Below are 12,573 nucleotides of genomic sequence, written 5' to 3'. Positions count from 1 at the left end.
GAGCTGTGTCATGAATCACACATATGATGCTTGTGAATTAAACCGAAAACATTGTCAAGTCAATAAAGTGTCAGTTTGTTGTAATGAAAGTAAAACCTCATGTAGTTTTGTGTTACAGCGCTCAGTGAACCACATCGTCTCATCAACACACATCACCAACACCAACATGGAGCCAACTGGGCTCAGAAAAGGTCGTAAACAAGATGAACATCACAATCACTCTGATCATATTGACAACTGCAGTTCTGTGAAAGGAGAGTTGGTTCTGGTTCAGTTCTGTGAGCTGCTGATATACAGGAGCAGCTCTACAATGTTTAAGTTACAGGTTTTAGTGAGCGTTCAACGAGACGACGTCACTGAAGAAACTGTTGGCTGTGTCCTCTTTATAATGACGTATTTTTTGTCTGATATTTCATTAGTTTGATGACAAACAGACTTCATTGACTTGGAAAATGATCTTTTAAATGACAAACATCATATGTGTAATTCATGACACAGTTTGAACAGGATCAACATATATCTGTCTCTTCATTCACCACCAGACATTTTTTTTCCCAAATAAGGTCCCATTAGGCCCACCGGAATGGGCGGGACTTCAGCTCTCGGTTTAGATGACACGTGCCTGACTACAACATGCAAAAACAATGCCGCTGTCCTTTCATCCCTATGAAACTACATCACCCACACTGCATAGCGTTTGAATGTCATCACAACAGGAAGTATCAGAGGCTGGGCCATCTGGGCAGTAACGTTGTTGGTGTATGAGCAGAGCAGTGTAGTAGGAAGAACCGAGTCCTGAAATCAGAGTGTCTGTCAGAGGAACGGTTCCCCTTCTGCCAGCGCCCATGGACGACGCCCAGGACCAACACAGCCCCATAAGGAACACATAAACCCGACGGCCGAGGCTTTGTTCCGTCGGTGTATCCCGGTAGACCGTTCACCTATGATGGAACGGGCGATGGAGCAGCTTAATGTACAGCTCAACCGGCTGACCCGTTCCCTCCGCCGGGCCAGGACCGTGGAACTCCCGGAAGGTAACGACCCAGGATGTACAGGCGTTAGCTAAAGCAGCGCGAGCTGGCGGCGTAAACAATGGTGTTCACGTGCGAATACAGTCACAGTGTGGTGTTAGCTCCGTCTGTCTCTGTCTCTGTCTCTGTCTCTGTGTGTATCTCTGTGTCCGTGTCTCTCATCACAGTGTGTATCTCTGTGTCTTAGTGTCTCTGTGTATGTGTCTCTGTGTATGTGTCTCTGTGTGTCGCTGTCTCTGTGTGTATCTCTGTGTCCGTGTCTCTATGTCTGTGTCTCTCATCACAGTGTGTATCTCTGTGTCTTAGTGTCTCTGTGTGTCTGTGTCTGTGTCTCTGTGTGTATCTCTGTCTCTGTGTGTCTGTGTCTCTGTGTGTATCTCTGTCTCTGTGTGTATCTCTGTGTCCGTGTCTCTGTGTGTATCTCTGTCTCTGTGTGTCTGTGTCTCTGTGTGTATCTCTGTCTCTGTCTCTGTGTGTCTGTGTCCGTGTCTCTGTGTGTATCTCTGTCTCTGTGTGTCTGTGTCTCTGTGTGTATCTCTGTCTCTGTCTCTGTGTGTCTGTGTCTGTGTCTCTGTGTGTATCTCTGTCTCTGTGTGTCTGTGTCTCTGTGTGTATCTCTGTCTCTGTCTCTGTGTGTATCTCTGTGTCCGTGTCTCTGTGTTTGTGTCTCTCATCACAGTGTGTATCTCTGTGTCTTAGTGTCTCTGTGTATGTGTCTCTTTGTGTCTGTGTCTGTGTCTCTGTGTGTATCTCTGTCTCTGTGTGTCTGTGTCTCTGTGTGTATCTCTGTCTCTGTCTCTGTGTGTATCTCTGTGTCCGTGTCTCTGTGTCTGTGTCTCTCATCACAGTGTGTATCTTAGTGTCTCTGTGTATGTGTCTCTGTGTGCGTCTCTGTCTCTGTGTGTATCTCTGTGTCCGTGTCTCTGTGTCTGTGTCTGTGTCTCTCATCACAGTGTGTATCTCTGTGTCTTAGTGTCTCTGTGCATGTGTCTCTGTGTGTGTCTCTGTCTCTGTGTGTATCTCTGTGTCCGTGTCTCTGTGTCTGTGTCTCTCATCACAGTGTGTATCTCTGTGTCTTAGTGTCTCTGTGTATGTGTCTCTGTGTGTGTCTCTGTCTCTGTGTGTATCTCTGTGTCCGTGTCTCTGTGTCTGTGTCTCTCATCACAGTGTGTATCTCTGTGTCTTAGTGTCTCTGTGTATGTGTCTCTGTGTGTATCTCTGTCTCTGTCTCTGTGTCTGTGTCTCTGTGTGTATCTCTGTGTCCGTGTCTCTGTGTCTGTGTCTCTCATCACAGTGTGTATCTCTGTGTCTTAGTGTCTCTGTGTCTGTGTCTCTGTGTGTATCTCTGTCTCTGTCTCTGTGTGTCTGTGTCTCTGTGTGTATCTCTGTCTCTGTGTGTCCCTGTCTGTGTGTGTGTCTCTGTCTCTGTGTGTCTGTGTCTCTGTGTGTATCTCTGTCTCTGTGTGTCTGTGTCTCTGTGTGTATCGCTGTCTCTGTCTCTGTGTGTCTGTCTGTGTGTCTGTGTGTATCTCTGTCTCTGTCTCTGTGTGTGTGTGTCTGTGTCTGTGTCTCTGTATGTATCTCTGTCTCTGTCTCTGTGTCTGTGTCTTTGTGTGTATCTCTGTCCCTGTCTGTGTCTCTGTGTCTCTGTGTGTGTATCTCTGTCCCTGTCTGTGTCTCTGTCTCTGTGTCTCTTTGTGTATCCCTGTCTGTGTCTGTGTCTCTGTGTGTATCTCTATCTCTGTCTGTTTCCTTGTGTCTGTGTCTGTCTCTGTGTGTCTCTGTCTCTATGTCTGTCTCTATGTCTGTGTCTGTGTGTGTCTCTGTGTCTGTGTTGCTGTGTGTGTCTGTGTCTCTGTCTGTTTCTGTCTGTCTCTGTGTCATACTATTCTACAGGCTGTGTGAACAGTGGTGTGTGTGACATGAGTTAAAATGCACTGTGTATATATTCAGTGTGTGACTCAGCTCTGACAGCCTAGCATACAGGAGCAGGCTGTCAGAGGGAGGTCCAGTGTTCTCCTGTTTACACCCTTTAACAGCAGCGATTGATCCAAATGGGAAACGTTTTCAGTACGTGTTATTTTAAAAAGAATTGTGCAACTTTTCTTAAAACTGGACCATTCATGAGAAAACAGACATTATCTTTAAGGTCGGCTCTTTACAACACATTCACACACACATTCATACCCTGACGGCAGAGGCTGCTCATCAGGAGCAGTTTGGGGTTCAGTATGAGTCTGTGAAAAATATTCCTCTGTGTATTTAATGAATATTTTATCAGTGTGTATATGTTAACTATAGAAAGTACAGCCTTTAGCTTGACAGAGGCAGCAAAGGTAAAATAGATCTCAGAGCACCTCTTTGGACCCCACTTCCTGTTGCTGTACCTCCATTTCTTCACAGTGTTGTTTCTAACAATAACTTCACAATCACATATTAGACTCCAGTCTTCTGCCTCTTTACCTGCATTAAGGAGACCTTAACAACAGAACCAGCAAACATTTAACACTCGCCATAGCGATTGTTACTACACGAGTATTGTGGCCAAAAATATTGACGATAACAAAATGATCACAATATCTATAGAAAAACAAAATGCTATCAGTCAAATTCATCTTTAACTTTTTTATATTTTGTGTTTCGTTTCTTTTTGGCAAATGAAAAAGTTTAGGGGCGTGTTTGTGTGTTTACAACCAATACACATTCAGGAAAAACACAAATCTTAGTGTCAAAATTAAGAATGACCAGTGATGGAATGTAACTTAAGAACAATTAACTCGAGTACTGTATCTAACTACAATTTGTTGTGGTACTTGAGTACTTCCTTTTTCCTCTACTGTATACTTCCTTTCCACTACATTTATTTGATAACTTTAGTTACTAGTTACTATGTGGATTCAGAGTATTCAGTGTTGATGGGCCATTACTTGTGATGTGTAATTAAGCAGATAGTGCTGGGGGCAGGACACTAAGTGAGACCACAGAGTGGTGACCACTGACAGAGAAAGGATGCTGTATCAGAGTCAGAGTAGTGCATTGTAAAATTAATTTATTTTGTAGGGAAATCAGATATGATTGTTTATTTTGATTAAACTTTCAAGAGTTTATTTTTAACAAAGATATCACAGGTATGTATTCCCGGAGTGTAAATCAGCACCACCAGTGCGGTGGAACTGAGTGGAACTGTAAAAACAGTGATGTCTTTGAGTCTGTGACATTTTGGTATTCACACATTTGTTGCATCTTGCACAGGTCTTGATGGGTATGAATAAAATGCAGCAGGGCTGCCAGTGATAATTATTTTCATTATTGATTCCTCTTCTGATTATTTTCTCAATTAATTTGTTCTATAAAAATGCCCATAACAATTTCTTAAAGCCCAAGATGATGCCTCCTGATGTCAAACCAACATTTCAAAACACAAAGACAGTCAGTTTGCACAGATACACAACAGAGAGGAACTGCACATCCTTAGATTTGAGCAGGTGGAACCACAAATAGTTTGTTTTGTGGTGTTTTTGCATAGAAAATGATTGAATTATTAATACAGTTTTTGTAAAAAAAAGTTTTCAAAGCAGCTTGAAATCAATTTTCTTTTAACTATACGATTAACCAACCTATGGTGTCAGCTCTAAAGTACAGTAAGAGGTTCAGTGTGAAAAGTCATAGAAAAAGTGCACATCCAAGCTTTTTCTTGCACTTCAAGTGAAAGCAGGTAACATAATGTCTGTTTTTTTGTGTTTCTGCCTCCACAGACAATGAGACAGCAGTGTACACACTCATGCCAATGGTCATGGCGGACCAGCACAGGTAAGCATCAAACTGTACTGTACAACAAGTGTAGTGTATTAATGTTGGCACAGTGTGATCCCAGTGGCTGAGGTAGAATCCATGTTCTGTGGCATGTTTACCTGCTTTTGCCAGTAGTAACAAGTCTGAGCATGTTTTTACTGTCTCTTGCACATCAGTTGCCCCTGTAGGGGAATGGTGATTGTATTGTTATTGTCTCCAGAAAAAGTGCTCTATTTGTTCCATCCTGTCTCTAAAAGGTCAGTGTCAGAGTTGCTGCTCAACTCCAAGTTTGATGTGAACTACGCTTTCGGACGGGTGAAGAGGAGTCTGCTGCACATCGCTGCCAAGTAAGATATTGTTCTTATTTACATGTAAGCCTTGAACTCTGCCAGGAATCTCCCTCCTGTTGAGTATATCTAAAAAAACTGCAAACAAGGACATGGGGAGTATGTGGGAGAATCTGTGTGAGGTTTAGCCTTGTATATCAGTAGTGTGTGCCGATGTGTGGGTCCATAGTAGCGCTAGACTGGCTGATATTAGCTTAATGCATGTCGGCTGATTATCAACAAGAAATTGCAGTAAAAAAAAATGCCAATGTGGGTTTGAGGTGATTTAGAAACAGTGTCACTGTTACATAGTTGGTCCATCAAAGACAGTGTGCAGTGGACTTTCTAACTGTAAAATGTCCTGCTCAAAAGAAACATTCACTTCTCCAAAGTGCCAGACCCACTCAGGTTGGTTCCAACATTGAACTGCTGTCAGGTCAAAGTGTAGATGAGCTTCTCTGCTTCTCTGAGACACTCTCTGTGGCTGGTCCCAGACAATCATGCAGGTGAAGAAGCTGAATGTGGAGGTCCTGGCTGGTGTGGTGACACGTGGTCTGGAGTTGTGAGCCCTGGCTGGATTCACTGGCAAATTTTCAGAAACCACATTGGAGACGCTTACCGTTGCAAAATGAACATCGAATTAACAGACAACAGCTCTGGTGGATGTTCCTGCAGTCAGCATGCCGACTGTACATTCCCTCAAAACTTGTGACTTCTGTGGTATAAAACTGTGATAAAACTGTATTTTAGAGCGGCCTTTTATTGTGACCACGCCTGTCAGGCGAAGGAGAAGTGCTCAATGACACAGATTGTGTTAACAAAATAACAAAATTGTGTTTAAAATCTGCGAGAAATAATGATTTTGTGTGCACAGAAAAAGTCTTTAAATCTCTGACATCAACTCAATGGGAGCAAAAACAAAAGTGCTGCATTTACGTTTTTGTTGAGTGAACATAGATGTATCATTATCAAATTAAAAAATTCCCAAATATTATCAAGATCAGCCTCAAAAAGTATTAGTTGGACTGTAAATCAAAGTGGGCAGGCAGAGGGGGGGCTTATTTGTGTTGATCATGTGGTTTCCATTAGGTGTCACATCACTGCAGTACACCTGATCCATTTCTCAGCAGCTGCAAAATCTACAGGCAATAAAGTGATTCTATTGATCGAGGGATGGGCACATATGGATCTCTACCCTCCTGATGATATCGGAGTGAAATCCATCATTACATTATCACTCTACACAAATCAGTATCTTGTATAGCACCCAGTAGCAATGTCAAAATAGGCCTGGGCGATATGGCTGAAAAGTCTGTCAGGATAGTGAAGTTTCATATCGGTCAATATCGACAATTATTTATCATTTTTAATGACCTGTCCTATTTTTTAATCATTTTTAAAGACCAGGCAAAAAAAGGTTGAATTTAACCTCTTTACTTTAGATGAAACCAATATGCAGCAGGTAACATGCAGCAAAGGGCTGCAGGGTGGGCTCAAACCCTGGGCCTATGCGGTGAGGACAAAGCCCCTGTACATGGGACGTGTGCTCAAATGAGCCCCGAGGGTGTTTAACTTGAAACAGATACAGGATGTGTTGATTTTTTTTAAAATGTAATAACAGGCCAATCAGGCGCAGCAGATCAAAACGAGGCATCGTACTGCATGCTACAAAAACAGCGTTTAACGCTAATGAGCTGCACAATAACCTGCACCATCTCATAACTGATGAGAGTCCTCTCTTGTGGATGCCAGTCTGAGTAGTTTAGTGGCACTGTGTGCACAATTCTCAATTCTAATATAACATAACAAGAACTAAGCACACCACCCATGGAGCTTAGCTAATCAGCTATCCCAAGGCTCCTGCTAACTAGCCACATGCTGCTAGTTCTTTCCACCTGACCCTACACCTGATAAAATGACGTTTCAGTTGTCTGGCACAAAAGCAGTAACCTATCCAACGTGTTCTTTTGCTGCATACATCAAGCTTTTTATTGAAACCTGTACTTAACTGAACACTCAATTAGTCATATTGGCAGGACTTGGAAAAACAGGATTAATAACTGGGTTTATTTTTTGGGTCACTCCCTTAGTTCCAATGAAAAGTGTCTCCAGTGAGGTCTATGGATTGTCCAAAGTAAGAGGGACACTGTTTCTAAACAGAGATGTAGCAGTTGATTCTTTGAATGTCATTGTTTAGTGGTACATACAGTAGAAGTTCAGGAAGTTTTAAGGCTGTTTCTTTGTTATTGACACATCTGTCACATATTAAGCGGAGGTGGTGCACTAAGTAGCTCTGTGTTCTGTGTCCAGCTGCGGCTCAGTGGAGTGTCTGGTTCTGCTGCTGAAGAGAGGAGCCAACCCAAACTACCAGGACATCTCAGGCTGTACTCCTCTGCACCTCGCTGCTAGGAATGGGTATGAGCCTGTATTAGGTTACATGTTTGTGTGTTCAGTTGATGTGACATTTGGTCCATCCACATGTCACAGTACTGCACATGTCCAGTTATTTGCTGATTCTTCTTATTTGGTTCCTGTCTGACCAATCTGCTATAATTTGAAGGTCAATAATGGAAAAACAAAACTTGTTTACATTTCATGTTACTAACTTCTCTTCTTTAGTGCAGATTCACTTGTACCAATTTATGTCAGGATAATCGTGAACTTCTTTAAAATTGTTTGCCTGTAGGTTAAAGGTGCACTATGTAGCTTTAGAGAAGAAATTCATCGTCAGTTTTGATATTTACAATATTAATGAGGTAATGATACAAACTCAATATGTGTCTTTTCCATCAGTGAATAAACAAGCTGTTCTCAGAGGAAAATAAGGTCCCAGAACACTGTTTGAAGCTAGAAAGGTGGCAGGGTCCGCCACACATAAACAAAGTACAGTATAAAGTGTGTTGTCCATTAAGGTCAGTTGTTTAGGCAGAAAGAAATCAGCCAATGAACATCTTTCTCTGCTCATTAACATTTCTAACACAAATCTACAGACTGCTCCTTTAATAAGCTACATAACAATGTAAAAAAAAATAGACAGTTGATGAGAAACTGAGCTGAGTCCACTAAAACCTTCACTCATGTCACTCACTGAAAGCTTCATCTGGAACGAAGAGTAGCTCATCAGACTGTTGTCGTGTGAACACATCTGAATGGATCCATTCCTTTGATGTCTCTTTTCAAATCCCTGCTTTTTGTTGAATCTCTTTACATGTAGTCACTTGTATTCAATGGACTGTCAAGGTAGTCATGGCTGTTAGGAGTGTAAAATGGCATGAAACTGACTGACTGTGTATGTGATGATACCGATACTAAACACTTTCCACTGTTCCCTCAGACAGAAAAAGTGCATGGGCAAACTATTGGAATATAATGCTGATGTCAACATCTGCAACAATGAGGGACTGACTGCTGTGAGTAGAATGGAATCCTCTGGCTGGGCTTCATGTTGTATTGAATGTATTAAAGACATTGTAATCAACTGTTATCTGTGTGACTGGTGGTTAACGAACTCCTGCAGTCAGGATAGTGACTGTCCATGTGAACCTCTGGTGCAGATTCATTGGCTGGCAGTGAATGGGCGGACGGAGCTCCTCCATGATCTGGTTCAGCATGTGTCCAACGTGGATGTGGAGGATGCCATGGGCCAGACAGCTCTACATGTGGCTTGTCAGAACGGACACAAAACAGTAAGCAAATCCAAATAATCTCTTTAATTGAAAAATGCCTTCGGCGTGATAAGTCCTTTGGTTCAAGCCAGTGACGTCCAGCTGGGTGTTGGGAGCTTTTTGGCCTGTAGTTTGAGAGCACTGCACCTGCAGTGCCAACAGTAAAGTCACCGTGGGAAATGTATTTTGTAACTGTAACTTGTACTGTTTTGTTCCCTCACAATACCTTTTGCTTGGTGTGACTATAGACTAGCTGGTTATGCCTGGTTTTGGAGCTGAAACACAACTTGGCTCTGACTATAGCTGAGACTGTGACTGGGTGGCCACTTTTTTGCAGCACCTAAGAAAGTAAAATTATTAATTAGCACCGGTCGCTCATCAAATCTACACTGGTGAATTTAACGATTTATTTCAGCCCCCAACCACCCGCAAGTCATGCAGTTTCCCTTATTTATAGACTTCCTTTTTTACACACACACAGTAAATAGAAGTAAAATAGAAGTCTAGCACCTCTGCAAATTAACCTCTTTTATGCTGATAACTGAAAAGAACAGAAAAGTTCATTTTGCAGAGGCCCTGCATGTTGTTTATACCCAAATTATGTTGTTATAAATAATACAAACTATTGTAATGTATACATTTTTTTATCTCTCACTCACCTCCACACACCAATCAGTCTTATCACCCAGTGATATGACCCAGATTTAGCCACTTTTGGGAAACACCGATCCCATTAACTCCCTTTTATGATGAGTCACACAAATCAGTTTTGTGTCTTATGCCAGTAAGTTACAAGCAGAGAGAAGATAGACCTTCAATTCGGTGGCCTACCTAGACATTTGTGCCATGCAATGTCCATGTTTGGACCTTTCGCACCTTTTCACTGGTGAAACTGCATGGCCTTGTAATGATGCAGCCTTGTGGTTGAGTTCCCTACTGTGACCATAGCGTTAGCCAACCACAGCAGAGGGCACACCCATTTGTGCTGTGCTCCCTGCTGGAGGATGGAGCTACTGTCCAACCCTGGCCCTCTTCTAGGAATTCTCATTTTAGAACCTTTTATCCTCTTGCTAATGATATAATTGTTATATAATGAGAATGTAGATACCTTCTTGTTATCCTGTATGTCAGTGAAACATTTCCCTGCATGTGATATTAGTGTGTGTTGTGTGTTCTCAGACGGTGTTGTGTCTCCTGGACAGTGGAGCTGACATCAACAGGCCAAACGTCTCCGGAGCCACACCTCTTTACTTTGCCTGCAGGTGAAGTCATCAGACATGTCGGTGTAATGTTAGTGATTCAGCGTGGTCTCACCTCACCTCTTTTGCACTTCCTCTTATTCACGGGTAGAGATGCACTTATGCATTGACATTTCCAAAACTGTCAGACTCTAAATTTATCAATATTCTTTCTTAAATATGCTGGAATATTAGGAATTGTGATATTCTAACATGCCCCTATTGCTCTGCATATTTGAGTGCCAGTATTTAACAGTCTGTTAGTCCAGTTGGATTGAAACAGGTCTTGTGTTATTCTGTAGCCATGGCCAAAGGGACACAGCACAGATCCTGCTCTCTCGCGGTGCCAAATACGTTGCTGATAAGAATGGAATCACTCCTCTGGATCTCTGTGTGCAGGTGAGTTTGTCACCACCTCTTAAATTTTCATACACGTGTTGTGTTACTCAGTTTATGATGAGCTCCTGTGGTCACTGTCCCTCCTGTGTGTGTTCAGGGTGGATATGGGGAAACCTGCGAGATCCTCATCCAGCATCATGGCAGACTGTTCCAGACCCTCATCCAGATGACACAGAACGATGATATTAAAGAGAGCATGGTATGATCAGTTTGTCTCTACGGTCATTGATAAACTTTGTGTATCGACTTCTATTGAAGTGTGTGTGTGTGTGTGTGTGTGTGTGTGTGTGTGTGTGTGTGTGTGTGTGTGTGTGTGTGTGTGTGTGTGTGTGTGTGTGTGTAGCTCAGGCAGGTTCTGGAGCATGTCTCTCAGCAGAGCGACAGTCATTACCAGAGGATCTTGACCAGTCTTGCTGAAGTGGCTACCACCAATGGACACAAGCTTCTCAGGTATAATTGTACTTATTTCATATACGTATTTGTTGGGTGGCTGTGGCTCAGGAGGTAGAGCGGGTTGTACAGTAATGGAAGGTTGCTGGTTCATTCACTGGCTGTACTGAACCCCAGATTGCTCCTGATGAGCAGGTTGGCACCTTGTGTGGCAGCCTCTGCCATCAGTGTATGAATGTGTGTGTGAATGGCTGAATGTGTTGTAAAGTGCTTTGAGTCAGTCAGTAGACTAGAAAAGCACTGTACAAATGCAAGTCCATTTATCTATTTTATTTGCTGTCTTTCTTTTAAGAAGAGAGCTTGATCAGTAGTTGAGTAGGTGATGACTTGATCATCCAGGACCTCTGTATCCTCAGGTGAGGTGACTTACACTGTGAGCCATTGAGGACATACAATGTCATCTGCCTCGTCACATTTTAAGGGCACAAAATGACATGAGCGTTATGGCTGTTTAAAGATGTGATGCTGCTACAGCACCCCCTATTGGCCAAATGGCACCAAATTTGTTGTAGTCACTCAGACGTCATCTCTACATGGCCACTGAATTTGGTTGGAATAGCACAGTGTGTGTTAAGAGCATATTGTATTTTTTTGGAATGTATGTAGTGTTTGTTGGTGTTTGTTATCTTACATGTTTTATTTTCCAATAAGAAAACAGGCACAACAGATCAGATCAGAATAACACACATTGAGTAACATCCCTGTCTCTGCTCTGAACTCACAAACAGCTAGCAGAAGAGAGAAAGCTCTCATAAATCGTGACTGTAAGTGACAGCAAAATGCATTAAATACTCTCACACTGAGCTGAAATAAATAAGGTAAATAACATAAAATATTTAGTTTCTTTCTCTTACTTCGGGCTGGCAGATCCATTGGGTGGTATGTGTATATGTGTAAATGTGACCAGCACAGAATTGGATATATCTGACACTGATCCACAGTCATGGCCGATCATGTTGAAAACCAGCCAATTCTGTTGATCCAACACTGAGCAAACCAGAAAGTGTTCTGCATTCAGTACAAATACAGCAAGACTGAAGGGAGCTTTTTTTCTACTCTAGATCTTTCTGAGATGATGTCTTTATGTTAGACACAGTGTGACAGCCAGCATCTCACAGGAAAGATAAACCCTGAGAGGAAATAGAGAACCAAAGATGTTTTAAGATGTTTTGACAAAATCACTATTCTTTGTTTTATCCAGCTGCTTCTCTGCTTCACTGACTGCAGACACATGGAAACATCATGCCTCCCTGCATGGCATTTATCTTATCTGTGACAGTGTGTTTCGTTTAATGTAGTTGTTTGTCCCACTGTCCCTCCTCAGTCTGTCCAGCAGTTATGAAGCTCAGATGAAGAGCCTGCTGAGAATCGTTCGTATTTTCTGCCATGTGTTCCGCCTGGGGCCTTCATCACCCAACAATGGCAATGACATGGGCTACAATGGCAACAAGACGCCTCGCAGCCAGGTCTTTAAGGTAAGTAGGAGTTGTACAGTATATACAGGATACTATGTTCTGTGCTATTTGCAAAAGTGTGAGATTACAATTCAGACCAAAATGATTTTTTCAATTCACAGCACACCAGTTATACTTTTTTAAAAGCATGATTTGGTTAATGCTTAATTCTGGGATATCTGATCAGAAATGTCTGCACATCGAAAAAAAAACACGAA

The 12,573-nt window shown here is 42.3% G+C and overlaps 1 protein-coding gene across 2 annotated transcripts in view; it reads left to right on the top strand.

Annotated features, from left to right (window-relative positions):
- The first annotated feature begins 795 nt into the window (after nt 1-795).
- hace1 (HECT domain and ankyrin repeat containing E3 ubiquitin protein ligase 1) overlaps nt 796-12,573 on the top strand; it is a 31,221-nt gene continuing 19,443 nt past the window's right edge. For both annotated transcript variants that reach the window (XM_073487060.1, XM_073487059.1), the window contains exons 1-11: nt 796-1,034; nt 4,787-4,841; nt 5,081-5,170; nt 7,460-7,564; nt 8,484-8,559; nt 8,704-8,835; nt 9,994-10,076; nt 10,355-10,451; nt 10,549-10,650; nt 10,795-10,901; nt 12,226-12,376. In XM_073487060.1, coding sequence (XP_073343161.1) covers nt 944-1,034; nt 4,787-4,841; nt 5,081-5,170; nt 7,460-7,564; nt 8,484-8,559; nt 8,704-8,835; nt 9,994-10,076; nt 10,355-10,451; nt 10,549-10,650; nt 10,795-10,901; nt 12,226-12,376 — 1,089 coding nt within the window. In that variant the 5' untranslated portion in view covers nt 796-943. The remainder of the gene's footprint in view (nt 1,035-4,786; nt 4,842-5,080; nt 5,171-7,459; nt 7,565-8,483; nt 8,560-8,703; nt 8,836-9,993; nt 10,077-10,354; nt 10,452-10,548; nt 10,651-10,794; nt 10,902-12,225; nt 12,377-12,573) is intronic.

The sequence above is a fragment of the Pagrus major genome, chromosome 18 (assembly GCF_040436345.1).
Source record: "Pagrus major chromosome 18, Pma_NU_1.0".
Taxonomy (NCBI): Eukaryota; Metazoa; Chordata; class Actinopteri; order Spariformes; family Sparidae; genus Pagrus; species Pagrus major.
Note: the sequence above shows the minus strand (reverse complement) of the source record. Positions and strands in the feature narration are given on the sequence as shown.